This window comes from Physella acuta, unplaced genomic scaffold (genome assembly GCF_028476545.2).
Source record: "Physella acuta isolate Inbredline_101_S28 unplaced genomic scaffold, ASM2847654v3 ptg000505l, whole genome shotgun sequence".
Lineage (NCBI taxonomy): Eukaryota > Metazoa > Mollusca > Gastropoda > Physidae > Physella > Physella acuta.
In genome coordinates this window covers 98205-121345 of record NW_026732024.1, presented here as the reverse complement: position 1 = coordinate 121345, position 23141 = coordinate 98205, and the positions used below count along the sequence as shown (strand labels likewise).

The window sequence follows — 23141 nt, the reverse complement described above, 5'->3', positions numbered from 1 at the left end:
AGTAACATAATTTTATTCTTGTAAAGCTTTAGATATTTTACATACAATCAAAAAACAGTCTAGTCCTACAACAATAGGGAGGCTATATTCTGTTCTGTCAAGATGTTCTTACACATAATCAAAAACAGTATATTCAAATCTTGTCAACTATTGATTTGTTGTATAGTCACTTAATTGATTAAAGTTAAAGCTGTCTTAAGATTTTGTCTTTAAATGATTCTATAAGACATATGTCTCATTACTTTAATGTACACTTCCCTTGTCAGATTCAATGAACAATGCTGAAGGGACATCATCACCAGTGAGCAAAAGACGAAGTAGTTTTAAGTAAGTTATTTCCCTTGGTTTAAAAGTTTCAAAGTTTTATATATTTTTTTCCCCTTTCCTAACCTTCCAAAAATGAGAAAGTTGTTATAATTTAATTGGAATGGTTATTTCTTTTAATGATTTATAAATTATGATTTTTTATAAAGCCTTAGGTATGATATACATAATCTATTCACCTTTGACTCCTTTAATAATTGTTATTGAAACTTTCAGGAAATGGCTGACTACACCTGTGAGAAAGCTCAGTCATGGTCGAATAGAAAAACAGGGAGGGACTTTGTTGGACCCCCAGAGAGCACTGCAGCGGGGTGAAAGGAGGGTGATCTCAAATCCTCTGGGCTTGGAGAGGGTAAGAGATTTCACAGTCACATTCCATTGGCTAACCCATGTGTTTCATCTTGATAGTTAACTACTCATAGCTACACATCAGCTATTCACCTTTAAACTATGTACAGAACTTTACACTATGTACAGAACTTTACACTATGTACAGAACTTTACACTATCTACAGAACTTTACACTATCTACAGAACTTTACACTATCTACAGAACTTTACACTATCTACAGAACTTTACACTATCTTCAGAACTGTACACTATCTACCCAACTGTACACTATCTACTCACCTTTACACTATCTACAGAACTTTACACTATATACAGAACTTTACACTATATACAGAGCTTTACACTATCTTCAGAACTGTACACTACTTACTTTTACACTACTTCTACTCACCTGTACACTATCCACTCACCTGTACACTATCCACTTACCTGTACACTATCCACTCACCTGTACACTATCCACTCACCTGTACACTATCCACTCACCTGTACACTATCCACTCACCTGTACACTATCCACTCACCTGTACACTATCCACTCACCTGTACACTATCCACTCACCTGTGCACTATCCACTCACCTGTGCACTATCCACTCACCTGTACACTATCCACTCACCTGTACACTATCCACTCACCTGTGCACTATCCACTCACCTGTGCACTATCCACTCACCTGTACACTATCCACTCACCTGTACATTATCCACTCACCTGTGCACTATCCACTCACCTGTACACTATCCACTCACCAGTACACTATCCACTCACCTGTACACTATCCACTCACCTCCACTCCATCATGTCCAACTCCCCATCCACCTGTTTAGTATTCGCCCCACCTGAGACAGACAGTAGTTGAACTACATCAACAATTAGAGCCAGCCATTTGCTGGTCATAGATCTCTCACACAGGTGATATGAGAACTATCTAGACAAGCAAGGGTGGGGTCTCTCTCACCTGTCCATGATTCTTGACTAGCTTTTATTACCTCCCAGCTGGCAATGTCAGTTTAGTTTGTTTTATTGACAATTTTATGAAATTGTCTACAATTTATCCTCCTTACAATTTAGTTAGACTTTTTCTAACTAGTTTGAACATTTTTATTCAAACCACTTAGCTAGTTAAAAAAAGTAACTATACGTGAAGTTCAACAGAAAATGTTGTTTTTAAAAAATAATTTTTGGTTGAGAGAGCGAATATAGTTTTAGGTCCTAAAAATAGGCTTGAAAAATATAAAAGTAGAGAAATTTTTTCAGAGTTGAATGAATTCAATAGTTGAAATAAATAGTAGAAATGTTGAATTAACCAAGGCATACATTCAGCAATCATTTTTACTTGTTGTCTCCCTTTGTCAACCATCACTTTAATTACTTCCTTCACTAATGATGTCTTACAGCTGATTTATACATTGTTGCACTGTTTTTTTATGGCTATTAATAGGAACATTTTAAATTAAATTTTGTAATAACTGCAATCATTAATTAAAAAATAAAATATAAATAATTAATTAAAAAAAAAATTCCAAAGATAACAAGAAATTAGTTGATGATTGCAATAATTACCACTTTGATAACAATTTATATTTGAAATATTTGCCTAATTAAGTTTAAGTGAGTCTGAGTTTAGACTCACGTAAAAAATAAATAAAAAGAAACAAATAGGTTTTCCACAAGACAACAAAGGATGTTGCAGTTCACCAATTCAAGGTAGGTCAGTGTGTGTTGTGTTTGTCTCTTCTGTCTGCCACATCAACCCAAGAACTTCATGGCTTTGTTTGCTGAGTTAGATCTTAACTTGTCTCCTAGGTATATAGTCTATAGAGTTCATTCGCCTGTAAATAGTAAACACTAGTCTCTTTGTTTTATTGAGATTGTTTTAGATAAACAATATGATGAAAGTAAGTTATGTTTTATGCTGAAAAACATATATAATTACTTCTCTAAATCCAGTTTTGGCCCTAACCGAATTTCCAGAACCAATAAAAATAGTCCTAACCATATCCAAAGCACTAAACTTGGTTTTAGCTCCTAACTCTAGTAGTGTTTACAGTAGAAAGAATCCCTCAATATGATAATGTCGAGTCTAGACAGAACTTAATAAATATGCTGAGGATTTACTGGAAAAATACTTAATTAGTTGTTAACACTGTGTCTTTTTTTTACATTATAGTTCATAATTATTCCCTTTTCAACGAATGCATTTCCTTTTAACCCAACCCTTAAAAATATTTGCCTTTAAACGAATGTATTTTTTTCTTGTTTACCTCCATCCATAATTATTTTCCTTTCAGTGAATTTATTTTAAAAAGCTGTGTTGTGTGTTGTTGTTGTTGCATAACACTGTCTCAGCGGAGGGCAAAAATCGTTCAAAGCTGCTCCTGAGTGGCATTAAACACCCCCCCTCCCTCCTTCCCTCCCTCCCTCACATAGGTTACATGTTATATTTTGTGTTAGCCGAGGTATCCACAAATTGTTTAGGGCGTTGGTTTGTATCGCATTATAACTGAAGTGTTTCGTTAGGTACAACACCCAGATGTATTGAGATACTTATGAGTTGGAGATACAGTCTGTAAGGATTCAGGCTCTGAAGTTAAGTTAACCATTAATGCTAACCCTAACGGGTGCAGGGAGGGTTCTAACCTACCGAGTTCCAGTACAGAGTTACACGTTTAACTGGAAAAGCCATAAACCAATTACTGAGTCGAGTCATAAACCATAACCTTAACGAGGATGTAGGGAGGATTTTTACCTTGAAGCACCAACACAGATTTACACTGCCGGGCGAGTCAACTGGACGAACCATAAACAAATTCTTAGACCAACGCCTACAACCTTCCCCAGACAAGCGTTTCCTTATTTAAATCTATAATTAAATATAGCTTGCGTGTCGTCACCCGTTCATTGCTTAATAGCTAGCAATTATTTTTTTCCGTACTTCCGTACTTTCGGTCATTGGCTGAACGTGGCTGCCCTCTCTGGTGCTCCATGCACTTATGCACCAACCATCCAATCTGTTTTTTCTTTTCTGCTTTTGCTATCTTTAGCACCAACCCTCCAATCCTCAAATTTATCAATCTCCCTACCTTCCCTACCCCATCCATCCATCTCTCCCTTTCTAACTCCCCTAGCCTCAACTCTCCAATCCATCCATCCTATTTTCCCTAGCCCCAATCCCCCATCCATATTTCCCTTTCTGCCTTCCCTAGCACCAACTCTCCAATCCATCCATCTCTCCTTTCTACCTCCCCTAGCCCCAATCCCCCAGCCATCTCTCCTTTCTACCTCCCCTAGCCCCAATCCCCCATCCATATTTCCCTTTCTGCCTTCCCTAGAACCAACTCTCCAATCCATCCATCTCTCCTTTCTACCTCCCCTAGCCCCAATCCCCCAGCCATCTCTCCTTTCTACCTCCCCTAGCCCCAATCCCCCAGCCATCTCTCCTTTCTACCTCCCCTAGCCCCAATCCCCCAGCCATCTCTCCTTTCTACCTTCCCTAGTCCCAATCCCCCATCCATATTTCCCTTTCTGCCTTCCCTAGCACCAACCCTCCAATCCATCCATCTCTCCTTTCTACCTCCCCTAGCCCAATCCCCCATCCATATTTCCCTTTCTGCCTTACCTAGCACCAACCCTCCAATCCATCCATCTCTCCTTTCTGCCTTCTCTAGCCCCAACCCTCCTATCCATCCGTTCACCACACTGTCCAGTAGAAAACGTATTAAAATCAAAGCACGCGCCTGCGAGAGGACAGGAGGGACCTACCCTCATCTCCAACTTCCTAAAAAAAAATTACGACTGTTTCCATGGCGACGAAAAAAAAGATATTTCTCCCCCCTCCCCCTTCTCCATCCTCACAGTGGAATTCTGGCTGTCATTTTATTTTCAGCCTCTCGTCTTCGCCAGCGACTGTCGTCTCTCGCGGTCCTTAACCCGAGGTCTGACACTGGCGCTTGCATGTGTACAAATCCTGTTGATCCGACAGAGAAATTGACAGAAAATATTTTATCAATTTTAAATACTTTCTACACACATTACTTTTATTTCCGTAGCTTTTATTTTTTATTTTTTTCAAAAGTCTTGTTATGGATTTCCTTAAACAAGTCTGTATACGGAAGAATTTCGATTTGAAAACTAACGTCTTACCATTGGTGTTATTTTTTTGTTTAAACTGGAAGCCGATAAGTAATTTGATGCTTTGGATAAGAATGGCCCGTAGTAGTACCTATACCTAACATAAGTAGTAGCCTTCAGCTATCACCAATGGCAGAGAACGGACTGGGCTCGCACATCAGAAGGCCCCACATTTTAATAAAGTTGGGGACGGCGTGGCCTAGTGGTAGAGAGCTAGACTGCTAACCACACTGTCCCCACACATGTCGAGGTCCTTGAATTGGATGAACTCTACTTCATCTGCCCCATGCGTCTTGGCCACGAACGGGAAAAGATGATGAAATGAACATATACGTACCCTTGTTATATAATAGTCACACAGGCGCTCCAACCCCACCCCGATCGTAAGCTTAACTCCCCCCTCCCCCTTCTTCATTCCCACGTTACTTCTGCCCTCATCCACATCTTACTCTAAACCAAACTAATCATTTTAACCTAACCCTTATGAACTAAAACCCTGTTATAACTCTTTAAAAAAAAAAATTCACTTTGTATGTAGGCCTAGTTCTATTCACTTATGTTCTCATACAAACAACCCTAATCTTCAGCATGGGTTTGTACTGTAAGGCGTGGGTAAATAATGACTCGGTGCTCGCCCCCCCCCCCCCCCCCAGCCTGAGAAATCAATATGCATTTACACATAGACATCCTTAGCATTAGCTGAGACAGTCGGATAATTGCCGGTGCTCAGGAGGTTAGGACTCAGTCAAACTAAAACGTCAATAAGCTACCAAACAAAGAGAGCAGCGCTGGAAGTTACAAGGCTGTGCTTCTTATGTGTGTGCGTTTGTGTGTGTATTTGTGTATGCGTATGTGGGTTCATTTGTGTGTGTCGATGTGTATCTGGGTTTTTTCTTCTTAAATCCGCGTTTTGGAATATCGTGATTTAAATGTTTTGTAGTGTACTGGAACACTATTAAAAATTACTTCCCCTGGGGAAATCTTTAAACACTTTGTTAATATCGTAGCCTAGGATAATTGCATTAAAAACATATTAAGTTATAATAGAGCTCCAGTATACGAACTAATAATAATATAACGTTAAGAGATAATGTATATGTCGTTGTGTAAAGACACGATTCCTGGTAGACTTGCTAAAACAGGCGCCCTGAATATACTCATGATTTCGCCAGCCCTTGATGTACATATTAATGGTACGGATTACCTCCCTGTTTAAATGTTACAGAATGAGAATGGTTGGTAATAACGAATGTTGAATGTAACCGTCGGGATTTCTTTACCTGGGGCGTTTTGCATAGGTTTTAATTGTCGTACAATCGATCGGGAGATGAGTGGGAGTTTTAGTCAATAACTAATTGACACAAGTTGGTACAACATAGGCCAGATTAAGGGGAGCAGTATATCAGCATTTTATGTTATACATAGGTAGATTGAATGATGAACAGTCAACTACTAGTATTTCATATAATACATTGGTAGATTTAATGATGAACTGTTAACTACTAGTATTTCATGTAATACATTGGTAGATTTAATGGTGAACAGTCAACTACTAGTATTTCATATAATACATTGGTAGATTTAATGATGAACAGTCAACTACTCGTATTTCATGTAATACATTGGTAGATTTAATGATGAACAGTCAACTACTAGTATTTCTATTAAGTCATGGGCAGTTTAATAATGCGTAGTGATCTACTAATATTTCAATTTTAAAAGATGGGGTAGTTCAATGAAACTAGTAGTATTTAAGGCATGAGGCAGTCGAATGATGCGTTGTAAAGTACTAATATTTCAATTAAAAGATTGAATCTAAATGATGCGTAGTGAGCTAATAATGTTTCAATTAAAAGATGGGATAGTTAAATGATGCGTAGTAAACCAGTAGTATTTAAGGCATGAGACAGTTTAGTAATGCGCAGTTAACTAGTAGTATTTAAGGCATGAGACAGTTTAGTAATGCGCAGTAAACTAGTAGTATTCTAGCTATGCAGAAAGACATGCAGTAACATTTTTTCTCCCCTGGACGCAGTTTGTTCTCTCAGTGACACTAGCTTGGCTTATCTCTCAGACATACCGATAAACATACCGGCGTTTATAACTCTCAAGCAGCCAACTCGCAGACCCCCCCCCCCCCCCTGCACGTCTTGTTTCATTAAACTTCAAACCAGTGTCCTTTTATGTTGGGCTGATTGCTTGTCTTTTGAACGGAGATTTAATCTACATTTAATCTAGTTGTGAAACCGTCACTATAAATATCTATCTATTAATGGAACAGTCAGCTTACCGTACTCTCAATGATCACATCTCCTCGTGTTCGATATTGCACACAATTGCCATCATCTGTGCTGTAACCCAGTGTAGATTTTATTGGAATTACATCAGGCAATCGGGTATGATTCAGCTCTTAACTCATAACACTCAGCAAACAATGTTGTTGACTCAGAGCGTGGCAGCAATATTTTGATAACCCAAGTTTGGGTAGGGGGTGGGGAAAAAAAGACGACGTCGTTTTCTAGCACTGTCCGAAACATGACCGGAAGAAGCGATGCAGTCTGGTCAAGAATTGATTAAAACGCAGGAATGGGAATGGAATGGTCTGCAGCCGTCTTAGGTCTGAGGCTCAATAAGATAATATCCTTTCTCCTCCTTAATCTTTCTCTCGCTCTCTGTAATTCATTGTGCTAACCTAGTTATAGTGTAGTAAACATACGTACACATAATCTCATGTACACACATACACACACATCTATATATATTTACACACCAGTATATTATATACAGTATAACTTATGTATTTACTGTATTATATATGTATATATAATATAGTAAATACATATATGTAATATAGTATATATATAATATAGTAAATAAATAAATAAATAAATATATCTACCTTAAAATATAGTAAATATATGTATATATCTATCTGGAATATATATATATATATATATATATATATATATATATATATATATATATATATATATATATATATATGGATATATTGAATGAATTTATATATAGGCCTATATACATACTGTACTTACACAGTATACTAAATACACATTTGTAAAAACTATGTATATCTATAAATAAAAAAAAAATATATATGTATATATATATATATATATATATATATATATATATATATATATATATATATATATATATATATATATATATATACATACATACACACACAGACCCATCAGATGTATATGTCGCACATATTCATACTTACCGATCTACCATTGGACAAGGCTCTCATCAAATTATTCCCATCTGAACCCATGGACTTCTTTCTCAGAACGTTTTACTAGTATTTTAAACCAACCCTACGAGTATGCTGTATAAAAACAAGACAAAAGCGAGCTCGCTGTGATTAATTTATTTTCCTGCCGTCAAATTCGAATAATCCTCCTTGCTCTCATCAGTGGGCACAAAAAACCCAACAATAATGGAATTATTTCCCCTAATGTTTGGTCAGGGTATTTCAACACGGCAATTAGCACGTAACAAATAATGATTGTATCATCGCCGACGAAAAAAATTTGGTCGTGGCGTTTCTTTGCTTTTACCTTTGCTTTTAAAATATTAACTAATTTCTACGGCACAATTTTCTGTTAGCCTCTCGCCTTTAAAACATAGTTGTCTCATATTGTCTACATTTCTGGTACTACGTTCAATGATGGCTTACGTTGGCTGTAGTTTGAAACCTTTATTCTCCCTCTGTCTGTCTGTCCTGTCTGTCTGTCTGTCCTGTCTGTCTGTCTGTCCTGTCTGTCTGTCTGTCTGTCTGTCTGTCTGTCTGTCTGTCTGTCTGTCTGTCTGTCTGTCTGTCTGTCTGTCTGTCTGTCTGTCTGCCTGTCTGTCTGTCTGTCTGTCTGTCTGTCTGTCTGTCTGCCTCTATTTATCTTTTAATGAGATCTCTATCTTTTAAAAGTAATTTGCCCTTTTAGATCTGATGGACCATTTTGCAGATGAAGTAGAGTTTACCACTTTCTTTAAAATTGGTATTTTACCTATTCCGATCAGCGTACCCGTCCGAGCTGAAGTTCAGCTTACCCCTTCACGTCTCACCGTAGCTATGTTCCCAAATCTTTGTCTTATCTATTTTTAGCCAAAAACATATCAATCCTTCAATAATGTTTGTCGAGGCCATATTTTAAACATTCCCCCCCAAAAAATAAATAAATTATAATAATAACAGTCTATATTACCGAATATAAAGAATCGTATATGATATCAATAAAAGAATCTATATGACAAAATACAAAGAATCGTATACAAAACCAATTAAAACAGTCTATATTACATAATACAAAGAATCGTATACAAAACCAATTAAAACAGTCTTTATTACATAATACAAAGAATCGTATACAAAACCAATTAAAACAATCTATATTACACAATACAAAGAATCGTATACAAAACCAATTAAAACAGTCTTTATTACCAAAATATAAGAATCATGTATTAAAGCTGTTGAAAGAAGCCTAAGTCATTTTAAGGCAGTGTATGTTAACATTTTAAACACAGGTGTTATCATTTAAACACATTTTATATCGACATCTTAAAGAGGCCTACATTCAAATGATGTAAACCATCTCATGTGCAAACCAGTTTACAGTTACATCTGAGAGCATGCTTGTCATAGTGTGGTTGTTTAGTTTTTTTTACCCTGCCTGAATTCTTCATCCCCTTAAGGCGTCCACGAAAAACATGGAAAACTACCGAGTTAACCATGAATGTGTCCATCACCACACACATTAACACTCACACACGCACACACACTTGGCATACCGACACACACTTGGCATACCGACACACACTATTACTTACACACTCATTGGCATTCATTTATTTCCTAGACCTTGCAAGCTTTTATAACTATTTAAATATTTGTTTTCTTATCTAACTAAAAGAAATGATCAATACAAACAAAAAGAACAAATGAAAGGTTTTAGCGTTGGGACACCGAGCAATCCCATGAAGGAATAAGTAGAGGAATAGAATTGATTTTAACAAATAAAAATACACTAACGTAAAATAGGAGAGCGGGAGGGGAAAAAAATCAATCGATAAAACTTGATCGATATTCTGACTGTCGGCTGAGAGACAGGCCTTGGTGAGGAGGATAGAGGTGATGAACACATAGACGCCGACGGTCGCTTCTCTCCTCCTTGTATGGGACCAAGACGTAAGACTTGTGTTTCTCACGGTGCCTCGCTTCATAGCCAGCATTTTTAAAACAAACGTTTTATTGACGTTAACAACAGCTGACGCAACAACAACAACAAGATCAAGAACGCGGCTGTCTGCAGCAAGTATCGGCCCAGCCGCTAGAAACAACAGCGTCAACAACCCAGTTGAAACGCGACAACTGCAGCTCCCTATTGTTCCGTGCAAATGTGTTCCAGCTCTCTGTAACGTTATTAAAAAAAAAAAAACAACCCCACACTAGCTGGGGCGAGAGAGAGAGAAAAAAAAATCTATACTTTTGTAGGGGAAAAAAAATGTAACGGAATTCTAAGCATTGCGGGTGCCAAGCTGTGGCCTGGGTGATTTTCGGTATTTAGTGATGAATTTTCTTGCACGAGGAGTACATTTGTGCGTCATTTCCTGGTATCCAACAGGTTCTTGTGTGTTGTGTTCGCGTGCAGGGGAATTGTGTTTTTGTTTTTTCACAAAGTGGTGAAGGATTCGTGTACAAAACAAAAACAATAGCCAGTGAGCTGGTTGCATGTGGTGGTGATTTTTGTGTGTTGTGTAAAACTGGTTTTTAATCCAAGTGTTTTGTTTGGGTAAGTGTTTGCGGGCTCCTTTTATAAATAGGAAAAAAAAATCCACGCGAGTTCTACTGTCGGTTTTGTTTAAAGCCCTCCACAATAATAAAGAACTGGTGACTGTTTTTTGTTTGTTAACAATAATAACATACAGCGACGACAGTTGGTTAACTGCATAACAGGTAGCAAGACTTAAATACTAAAAGACGAACTTGATTTTTTGAAGGTTAACGACCACCTAAATCTATGTTACGTTTCTGTAAATCTATGTTTATGTTACGTTACTGTTGCGCGTATCGTTAAAAAAATGTTTGACGTGTAAAGTAGGTCTCCGCCTGATGTGCTCATCCACAATGGGTTGTCAGCTTTACAGCAGTTTATATTGGGTTAACGCGACGTTTTCTCTTTACACCTACCTCACAATACTGTACACACACAAAACTAATGCTGTCTGGTCTATAAATGTCCTACCATACCACGTAGCATGTCCACCTACCTCAACATACTGCACACATTCACACACACATCTACTGCTGTCTGGTCTAAAAATGTTCTACCATACCACCCAGCCTGTCCACCTACCTCAACATACTGCACACACACACACACACACACACACACACGTCTACTGCTGTCTGGTCTAAAAATGTCCTACCATACCACCCAGCCTGTCCACCTACCTCAACATACTGCACACACTCACACACAACATACACACACGCGTCTACAGCTGTCTGGTCTGTAAATGTCCTATCATACCACCCAGCTTGTCCACCTACCTCAACATACTGCGCACACAAACAAACAAACAAACACACACATATCTACAGCTGTCTGGTCTATACATGTCCTACCATACCACCCAGCCTCTCCCCCCACCCTCACTACACACACACACACAAACACATCTAATGCTGTCTGGTCAATAAATGTTCTACCATAGGCCTACTACCCAGCTTGTCCACCCAAACCTCCATACACATCTACTGCTGTCAAAGTGTAAAGTGTTTGACTTATTTTTTTTTGCACAGCTGTTGGTCCAATGGGCACATCTGTTTCTTAGTAATATATTTTTTTTTCTCTCTAGAGCTCTTAAAATATTTAGTTAGAGGGCGCTAGATAACACTTTGTATATTGCAACCTGTCAGGTAACTAATATATATATATATATATATATATATATATATATATATATATATATATATATATATATATATATATATATATATATATATATATATATATATTCACACACTCACACTAACAGATGTTTAACCGCACGACCCTATCGATGATAATTTGCATAAATGTAATTGAAACTAGAGTAAAGGCATAGGTCAAAAGAAATATAAGTGAGTTGTATAATGAATCGGTTAGTCACCATTGATTAAATGGCGACACTTCAGTAACAGGCTGTCAATAAAAAAAGAATAACAGTTGTGTAGACGACTGTATATATATATATATATATATATATATATATATATATATATATATATATATATATATATATATATATATATATATATATGTGTGTGTGTGTGTGTGTGTGTGCAAATATATGTAAATATTTTGTGAGTCATATAGGAACATATAGAATGTCCGTAGCGAACTAATTTACATGCCAACCGTATCTCATGTCTTGAGAAAATTAAAGCACCACCTGGTACCTATTAGTGTTGTACCTGGCGCATAACCTCACGTGCTCGGCGAATTCAGTTAATTTACCCCTTTTTCGTCAGTCAACAAAGGACTTGAAGCATTATCCGCTCACCATCTGTTTACACGCACAGCTCAGGCTTAAAACTCAAGTTGTGAAAGACGGGATACATCATGTAGGATTAGATTAGCTTACAGCTTTAAAATCAGTTTCTAAAATCACGACTGAATGCGGGTATATTTTTGTATGCGGACGGATCATTTTTTTTGGGCTTTTTCTAAAAGCATGCTTTTATGTAAATAAATAAAGACAACAATTTAACTAAAATAGTTTCAGTATTATGTCCTTCATACATTGCAAACACATCAGCTGTAGAGTTAACTTATCGAAACGAAGTCTCTTTCTCATTGAAGAAGTTGTATCGAAACGAAGTCTCTTTCTTATTGAACAAGTTATATCGAAACGAAGTCTCTTTCTTATTGAACAAGTTGTATCGAAACGAAGTCTCTTTCTTATTGAACAAGTTGTATCGAAACGAAGTCTTTTTCTTATTGAACAAGTAAAGTCATTGAAATAGCTCAGTAGATTCTATTCACAACGAGGAAGTTGCATTCAACCTCGAGGTCAACACAGTACGTTTCGACACTACATTACTTTGTCAGGTTGAGGGATAAAAGTCACAGAAAGAAATGCTCTACAAGAAAAATTAACCTTTAACCTCGTGTTAAGAAATAAAAAAAGTTGAATAAACTAGCTAGTTGAAAAAGCATTGTACAAGTCCCCCAAAGGATGTAACAAATGGTACTTAAATAATGCGTGTGATGTACACGGTGTATGTTGTATTGAACCTTAAGGGGCTAACATATCACTTGACGTTGCGGCACTAGGTCTTCCTTAGATTGAACCGTGCACATATCACCTGGGGGAGGGGGGGTCAACGAAATTAGCTGAAAATTGATTAAGATATACGTTACTTGTTGGCAACGGTACCACAGTGAAAGGTTTTTTGTTTGTTTTTTTACCCCCCCCCCCTCCCCTCCCAAAAAAAAAAAACTAAGAAGAAAAAAAACAAACCCTGATCACGTGAGGTCTATTAACGGAAATGTCAAGATAAAAAAACAACAAATTCTCAGAAATAAATAACCTTGACATTCATCCTATTGCCAGTGGTTGATGGCCTGGTGGTGGCTTAAAAGTGAAGATTTAAAGTGAGGATTATAATAATCTCTTACGAAGCAAATGATCAGGTGCAAGTTTAAAATACTTTTCAAAATATCGTGTTTTTGTGTGTGTTTTCCGATGTTGACACGAGGTTGCAACGTTTTTCTTGTGTTGTGGTTCTTGAGATAACATTTCTTTGTCCGTCGTAACTATAATGACAACATGAATTTAGCAACAGGCCGTTTTAAAAGTTAAATTTAAGTTTACTTTTAAGAAGGATTTTTTTTTCAAAGATGTAATGTTTTTGTTTATATTTTTTGCCCTGAACTATGTCTGACCGGATTTCAGTTTCTCAAAATGATTGATGGTTGAAAATTGAAACTAACGTGTGCAATGAATAACAATTTTATTTTTATACAAAGTTGGAAAAATTCTTAAATCAATCAGTTTTGGAAAACGAATTAAACGGTTGAAAAAAAAAACAACAAAAAATACCAACAAAAAACAAATAAAACATTGCTTTGATCCGTCACACTTTTATTGTGGTTGAAAGCTGTTTTATTTTTCATGGGTTCGAGTCTGGGTAGGCAGAAAAAATAAATTACGTTCTGTACTGAAATCTTTTGTTATCTCTAACACTCAACGTACCAGCTTAAAGTCAGTATTGACCGGTAACAGGTTCAGGTGCGAAGACCTGTATCCGCTTATCGTTTGGTCAAGGTCACCCATGTTCTGTAAAGTCCTGTTGTATAACTGTGTCATGTATCGCCTAGCTCTGGGTCAGTTTGATCTGATGAAATTGTTTGGCGTTCGCGAGTAACTATCGTAAACAAGTACGTTTTTCGTGAATATCTGGTGTAAACAAGTACGTTTAATGGTCAAATACGTTCACTTCTTGTACAGTAAAACAGCGTAAGATGACTTGACTCTCAAAATTGGTACCGCGCCACCGTTTGAAGTGCACAGTTCTAAGGGACTCGTGGTGTATAATGCGTTAGAACCATTGCGTTGATGACGAAATAAAGCAGTTGGTAAATCTATGAGTGACTGTATGTAGGCCTATACGCTTAACCTGATCTTAGTCCGTCTAAATATTCTGTGACAAGTTAAACTTAAACCCAGCTCCCTCCTTATTTTTTTTTTATTAAATGCTGTGTTATCGTAGAATTAAATATTTTCAATCACGTTTATAAAGCAGAACAGAAAAGGTTGATTACGCATTTAGAATTATATTGATGAAATGATAGGATAGAATAGCTATATCAAGTCTTTTTTTGAAATAATTGGTTGGCTAAATGTCCTTTAAATAGGTTGGCTAAACTGTCCTTTATAATAGGTTGGCTAAACTGTCCTTTATAAGTGGTTGGCAAAACTGTCTTTTTAATCGATTAGCTAAATTTTCTGCATACTAAGTTAGCTAAACTGTCTTTTATAATCGATTAACTAAATGTTCTGCATACTAGGTTGGCTAAACTGTCCTTTATAATGGGCTGGCTTTCACATGTGGTTGACCTATATATTTTTATGCAAGCCTTTCATCCAACTCTGACTAGTGACTAAGTGTAGAGGGGAGTTGATGGCAGCTACCACTAACGTGTAGTGCTTGGATGTACAGCTGTTACGAGAGTCCAACAGCGTGAAACTCTGCCTGCTCTAATGATCCGCTCATTTGGAGGTCAGCCGTTTATTGGGGGGGGGGGGGGGGGGGGGACGACATTAGGATAGATAGGCTTGAGCAGAGGTTCTATACCCAGAAAATATGACTACGTCGCCATATACTCCTATTCCATAATATAATTAATATAAGAGATTTTAATAGCGCACTATGGCCAATACTTTCTGGACAAACACATTTTGAGCTATTGGTAGATACGAAATAAAGACTTAAAATAATAACACAAATTAGAATTTTAATAGTTTTGAGTTAGTTATTTTAAATATATGACGTTAAAAGCTTTAGTACTTTGTATTTGCTTGAATTCAAGCTATGTATTCAATATGAAGATTCCTCTCAGACATTTTTCTCCGAGGATGGGTTGAGGGGGCGGTGTAGACTCAGCCCAGTACGTAGCCTGTGTTCCCCATTCACTCCTAAATAGCCTTGATTGAAGGGGGTTCATAGCATAGTGTATAACTAGCAGTATTTGCAAATAAGCGCAATATTTACTGTAGACATGTCTAATTCATACGCCGTAAGACCAGACAAACATGTCCACCAGCCTAGGTTACACAGCGAACTAAGTGCCGGTTGAATTGACTCGAGGTTTTACACTCAACATCTGCAAATATTAATGTACGAAAGGTTTAACTATGGGGGAAACATGTTGGTTGGGTGTCGCTAGTCGTTGCGTGAAGTTTCACTTGGCGCGAGTGTAGGCATGTGTTTGTGAAAACTGTTGGTTGGGTGTGCGTGAAGTTTCCCTTGGCGCGAGTGTAGGCATGTGTTTGTGAAAACTGTTGGTTGGGTGTCGCTAGTCGTGAAGTTTCACTTGGCGCGAGTGTAGGCATGTGTTTGTGAAACCTGTTGGTTGGGTGTCGCTAGTCGTTGCGTGAAGTTTCCCTTGACGCGAGTGTAGGCATGTGTTTGTGAAAAACTGTTGGTTGGGTGTCGCTAGTCGTTGCGTGAAGTTTCCCTGTGAAGTTTCCCTTGGCGCGAGTGTAGGCATGTGTTTGTGAAAACTGTTGGTTGGGTGTCGCTAGTCGTTGCGTGAAGTTTCTCTTGGCGCGAGTGTAGGCATGTGTTTGTGAAAACTGTTGGTTGGGTGTCGCTAGTCGTTGCGTGAAGTTTCTCTTGGCGCGAGTGTAGGCATGTGTTTGTGAAAACTGTTGGTTGGGTGTCGCTAGTCGTTGCGTGAAGTTTCCCTTGGCACGAGTGTAGGCATGTGTTTGTGAAAACTGTTGGTTGGGTGTCGTTAGTCGTTGAGTGAAGTTTCCCTTGGCGCGAGTGTAGGCATGTGTTTGTGAAAACTGTTGGTTGGGTGTCGCTAGTCGTGAAGTTTCCCTTGGCGCGAGTGTAGGCATGTGTTTGTGAAAACTGTTGGTTGGGTGTGCGTGAAGTTTCCCTTGGCGCGAGTGTAGGCATGTGTTTGTGAAAACTGTTGGTTGGGTGTCGCTAGACGTGAAGTTTCCCTTGGCGCTAGTGTAGGCATGTGTTTGTGAAAACTGTTGGTTGGGTGTGCGTGAAGTTTCCCTTGGCGCGAGTGTAGGCATGTGTTTGTGAAAACTGTTGGTTGGGTGTCGCTAGTCGTGAAGTTTCCCTTGGCGCGAGTGTAGGCATGTTTTTGTGAAAACTGTTGGTTGGGTGTCGCTAGTCGTTGCGTGAAGTTTCCCTTGGCGCGAGTGTAGGGATGTGTTTGTGAAAACTGTTGGTTGGGTGTCGCTAGTCGTTGCGTGAAGTTTCCCTTGGCGCGAGTGTAGGCATGTGTTTGTGAAAACTGTTGGTTGGGTGTCGCTAGTCGTTGCGTGAAGTTTCCCTTGGCGCGAGTGTAGGCATGTGTTTGTGAAAACTGTTGGTTGGGTGTGCGTGAAGTTTCCCTTGGCGCGAGTGTAGGCATGTGTTTGTGAAAACTGTTGGTTGGGTGTCGCTAGTCGTGAAGTTTCCCTTGGCGCGAGTGTAGGCATGTTTTTGTGAAAACTGTTGGTTGGGTGTCGCTAGTCGTTGCGTGAAGTTTCCCTTGGCGCGAGTGTAGGCATGTGTTTGTGAAAACTGTTGGTTGGGTGTCGCTAGTCGTTGCGTGAAGTTTCCCTTGGCGCGAGTGTAGGCATGTGTTTGTGAAAACTGTTGGTTGTGTGTCGCTAGTCGTTGCGTGAAGTTTCCCTTGGCGCGAGTGTAGGCATGTGTTTGTGAAAACTGTTGGTTGGGTGTGCGTGAAGTTTCCCTTGGCGCGAGTGTAGGCATGTGTTTGTGAAAACTGTTGGTTGGGTGTCGCTAGTCCAAGTTTCCCTTGGCACGAGTGTAGGCATGTGTTTGTGAAAACTGTTGGTTGGGTGTGCGTAAAGTTTCCCTTTGGCGCGAGTGTAAGCATGTGTTTGTGAAAACGGTTGGGTGTCGCTAGTCGTGAAGTTTCCCTTGGCGCGAGTGTAGGCATGTGTTTGTGAAAACGGTTGGGTGTCGCTAGTCGTGAAGTTTCCCTTGGCGCGAGTGTAGGCATGTGTTTGTGAAAGGGGAGCACACGCGAGCTCGGGTCAATAATTCGCAGGCTGGCCTCACTTGAACATCATTGCTTTCTTATTGATCTGCTAGATCAGTCGCTCAGCGCTAATGTGATCAGTTGAATTAGGGCAACACGAGGTGGGCTTTTTTCTCTTCTAGGCCAGATTTACATTCTTGGATGTTCGGGAGAAGGTGGGTGGAAGGAGGGGTAGGTGTGGGGGTGTAAGGAGGAGTAGATTTTATGGTGTTGTAAGGAGGAGTAGATGTGATGATGTAAGGAGGGGTAGGTGTGATGATGTAAGGAGGGGTAGATGTGATGATGTAAGGAGGGGTAGATGTGATGATGTAAGGAGGGGTAGATGTGATGTAAGGAGGGGTAGATGTGGTGATGTAAGGAGGGGTAGATGTGTTGATGTAAGGAGGGTTAGATGTGATGATGTAAGGAGGGGTAGATATGATGTAAGGAGGGGTAGATGTGGTGATGTAAGGAGGGGTAGATGTGGTGATGTAAGGAGGGGTAGATGTGATGATGTAAGGAGGGGTAGATGTGATGTAAGGAGGGGTAGATGTGGTGATGTAAGGAGGGGTAGATGTGGTGATGTAAGGAGGGGTAGATGTGATGATGTAAGGAGGGGTAGATGTGGTGATGTAAGGAGGGGTAGATGTGGTGATGTAAGGAGGGGTAGATGTGATGATGTAAGGAGGGGTAGATGTGGTGATGTAAGGAGGGGTAGATGTGGTGATGTAAGAAGGGGTAGATGTGATGTAAGGAGGGATTGATCTGAGTGTAATGTAAGGAGACATGAAATGGCGATGTAACGAGGGATACAAAGTGAGAGTATTAACGACATCTTGAGTGTTGATAATGGTGATGATGTGCTCTCATATTAATGGTTGGAGAGGCAGTCTTCAGAAATAACTATCGTGCGGTTTGAAGCTGCAGTTTAACCATCGTTCGGTTACTTGTACTCCCCCGCACCCTGCTATGTCAATAAACTAAAGTGTGCAGTTTAGGTTCACATGTCTAACTAGTGTAAACGTGTGGTTAGCAAGTAGATCTATCTAAACAGTCATGAAGATAACACTTTGTAATTTTTATCACGTACGCTCGTCTATTTTAGATCTTTAGACTAGATGCTTACGAAGAATACATTCCTACCCAATTTCTAATCTATACACTGACAAAGTGGATCACCCAATGTTTTGAGATTTTTAGTTCCTTTCTATGTACTGCATGTAAAAACTGCACTAAACTACATGCACAATAGTTTTTTTAAAGGTATTATTGAAAGACATAAGTCCTGTGTAGCTTTAGGGCTTCCCATGGTTATCTCAATGACCTTTCACCCTGAGCATAACCCACCCCCTTTCCCTCAGCTGGCGGGGTATACGCTGGTCTAGTCACAAGAAAACCCGAGTGAATGTTAAATACTGGGTGTATTGATCCTCTTACAGATACCAACATCGTTGGTGTGTAGGGCTTTTGTGTGTGTGTTCTTTGGGTGTCAATCTGGACTGATCATCTTACAGATACCCACATCGTTGGTGTGTAGGGCTTTTGTGTGTGTGTTCTTTGGGTGTCAATCTGGACTGATCATCTTACAGATACCAACATCGTTGGTGTGTAGGACTTTTGTGTGTGTTCTTTGGGTGTCAATCTGGACTGATCATCTTATAGATACCAACATCGTTGGTGTGTAGGACTTTTGTGTGTGTTCTTTGGGTGTCAATATGGGCCCATCAGGTGCTCTTTCTGGGTAGTTTATTTACTGCCAAAATTTTGGACCTTTCAGTGGAATCTTCCTTAGTGCTCTTCTTAAAACCCAGGAGTCATGTGGTGTGTTGTTAATTATTTTAAGCTAATGGTTCATGTGTTGTTTTTCTTCTCTGTTTCTAATGTGTGGCTAATAGCTTTGATAGCGGAGCGCATGTTGTATAATTTATGAAGTAGGGAGAATAAAAAAAGTGAATTATGAAAAGATCTGTGAAACGTATGGCTTCAAACTTGACCGTTCTTTTTTTTTAATTTACGATGGAATTTTTTTTTTTTTCAATCAAATTTCACACACAAACCATAAACGAAATTCTGTTGCTTAAGATCTTGTGTTTTGATGGGTTATGAAGAACATGTATGTTAAGAAAATATTTTTCGAGGAGAGGTGTGGGTTGTAAAAAAAAATAGGATCAATCTAAAACTGCTGTTCAGTGCGACCTTTAATAAAAAATAAATTTGAAATTTATTACAAAACCGTCGGTTTAACTATTTAACTGATATTGTATGCATTGCGTATTTGTATCCAGATGTATGCAAGAAATGTCAGTTTCTCTACACCGAACACAATAACCCACTAGGGTTGTATAATTTTTTACCTGATAGTGTTTGTTCTATTGTTTTAGTTCTGTTCTTGCTATGTTACTTAGCTAACCTACTGATAAATGTTTCGGACTTGTTCGGATTCATACGCACGTTATTCGTGTATTTGGCGGGTGTACTTCAGAGATTTATCCTGCACGCTCAGCTGTTCTAAATGAAAGCATTAGGGCACCTGGAATATTTCCTGTTTACATTTTGTTTATTTGATACATTTAATCATTGTTAAAAAATAAATTGAATCAAATATTTTAATATTTTAAATTAGATTTTTCGACTGTCTGAATTAATACTTATGCTAATTCACAAACGTAATTACGTATTATTGATAGAAATACAGGTGTATAACTTTTACTGTATATTTATATTTTCGCTTTTCTTGTTTATCAGTGGTTTGGCAATTCAATCAGATCTCGATTAAACATAGTTTTAGTTCAATTTCGCTATTCTACGATCTCTTATGATTGCAGGGATTCTTTTATCTCATCAAGGTACCTGTTTTGTTTGACCAGTACAAGTTCAAGTTTCCTTGTTTTAAAATAAACAAATAAATATCTATAAAATAAGCCGCCAGGTAGTGTGTCATTCCGTCCTTCCGTCAGGCAGAGGTATAACCATTTTGGCTTCGTGGTGTGAGGCGTGCATTTAATGAGGAGGGCGACGGGCTCTTTGGGTCCAGGAGGGGGTGGGGTGGAATCTAGGCTGACATCCATGACAGTATTACACAATTTCGTAACCGTAGTGAAGCACGGGTATGGAGCCCGTACTTATATACAATTACGGGTATCTACTGGGTTTAAGTAACCACCAATCAAAACAGCTGAAATATTTTAGACACGCTGCCATTAAATATTCACGACAAATGAACCGACGTAAAAGAAAGGCAAATTGATTTTGATATTCTCGTTTCTTCAAACAACGCGCCAGTGTACGTCGCGTTTTCTCTCTCCCCCCTTTTTCAGCCAAGTTTTTCGCAAGCTAATGGGATCTGAGTAGAGGTTGGAATCCGATCGTTCATTTTATCAACCTTGAGCTGAACAAGTGGCGGTAACTCGCGCTCCAGCAGGATGTTTGGAGATGGTCTTGTTTAGCTCGATACACCACCCGGGCCGCCCAGTCAACTCGCCAGTCTTTTGTTATGAGCAACTTTCGTTTTGGGTTCTTCTCCACGAGTTATGTCCCATATATGCAATGTCATAGCTGAAGATTAGAAAAGTATTAGCAGTGAAAATGTCTGACACATCAATAGTACTATAAATAACGAAAAGATGGAGTGAACAATACAACATTTAAGAAATTGTAATTCATATAAGACTGTAGCTTTCTTTGAAAAAAAAAAAGGTGTTTAAAAGGCGTGTTAAAAATACTTCTCTGTGATGATAAGCTTTCGCATTAGCAGTCTGTCAAATAATAATCTGATTAAACATTGAAGGCCTGTGAGGCAAACTTTTTTTTTGTTTTTATAGTTTCCTTCTTTTGTGGTTACGATTCAGGTGAAAATAGTGGCATAGTTTTAGAATTCTGTTTTATAATGTTTGATCCTTCCTAGAATAGGAGTCTTATTATTTGAACAGTTGAACTAATCAATTTACATTTATATATGGCTAGGGTGGTAAAACGTTACGTTATCAATAAGGATTTACAAAGCACAATTTCACATATTAAAGTTATGTTTTGCTTTCCCGTAGTGTATGGTCGTGTTCAATACACAAACACCGTTTAATATATATATATATATATATATATATATATATATATATATATATATATATATATATATATATATGACTTAACACTTTGTAAGCAAACACGTTTCTTAAATCTTCCTCTTTATATGACCATTTTCGATGGAATCTCTTGACAAGTTTTCTAAGGATATAGGATAAGCTGTTTGTGTCCAGCACATCTGATACAATTATCCCACGTTTGTGTTGTTGTGTTGTTGGTCAGATGTATTGTTTCTCTACATCGTGATAACAATCCTTCCTTGCAGATTTAACAATTATCCCACGTTTGTGTTGTTGTGTTGTTGGTCAGATGTATTGTTTCTCTACATCGTGATAACAATCCATCCTTACAGATTTAACAATTATCCCACGTTTGTGTTGTTGGTCAGATGTATTGTTTCTCTACGTCGTGATAACAATCCATCCTTACAGATTTAACAATTATCCCACGTTTGTGTTGTTGTGTTGTTGGTCAGATGTATTGTTTCTCTACATCGTGATAACAATCCATCCTTATAGATTTAGTGACCTGACGCTGAGGCTGACATTTATGGTGACAAATTATAGGGCAGACGGCTTATTACTTTCTCCCGTCTCCCTGGGCTGGTAATTATCACCGATGCGCCGTGGTGAGTTTTAAACACGCCATAAACTAGTGCAATACATTCCGAATAGGAGAAGAAAAAAAGTTTCGCTTTTTAATAGAACTCTGATTATTGTAAAAAAAAATTTTCAAGTTTAAATAATTGCAGTGAGACTGTATATTCTCATTTATTTTTGTGCTAGGTGAACACGTTATAATCTGGTGCAATGCATTTCAAATGGGAACAAAAATTATTTCGGTTTTTAATTGATAGCTGGTTATCGTAAATTTGTTATAAAGTTCAAATGATTATAATAAGACTGTTCTCATTTATTTTTGTGGTATAGACAGGTAAGCACGGTATAAACCAGTGCACTACTTTTCGAGTGGGAGTAATAAATGTTTCGGTTTTAATAGATGGATGATTGTTGTGAAATTGTGTAAGTTTCGTAGTTAAATTTTTTTTTTCAATATAATTAATGCGAGACCGTATAGACTAGTTATCGTCTCTGCTTTAGACTGTTAGAAACTCGTGCAGTACATTTCGAGGAAATTTTTTTTTAGTACGATGCGTGGTTATTGTGAATATATTAAGAGTTCTTAAGGTTATACATTTTTTAAATCTAGAGATCTTAGACATTATTTGAGTGTCTTCCAGTGTATTTTGATGGACAAATTACATTTGACGACTATTCGTAATGATATGTGTGTAATGTGACTGTGCTAAATGTGACGGCTGTTAATATTCGACAAGTAATCATGCCGTTTATTTTACAACTATGTATTGATATCATTGAATAGATGCATGCTACCGTAGTACGTATCTTAAACCTGTTTGTAACAACGCATATTGCACCGTAGCACACACAATGTGACATAGA

The 23141-nt window shown here is 38.2% G+C and overlaps 1 protein-coding gene across 1 annotated transcript in view; it reads left to right on the top strand.

Annotated features, from left to right (window-relative positions):
- LOC131944714 (kalirin) overlaps positions 1-23141 on the top strand; it is a 190170-nt gene that overhangs the window by 80805 nt on the left and 86224 nt on the right. The window contains exons 39-40 of the mRNA XM_059305505.1: positions 267-327; positions 541-676. Of these exons, the coding sequence (XP_059161488.1) occupies positions 267-327; positions 541-676 (197 nt within the window). The remainder of the gene's footprint in view (positions 1-266; positions 328-540; positions 677-23141) is intronic.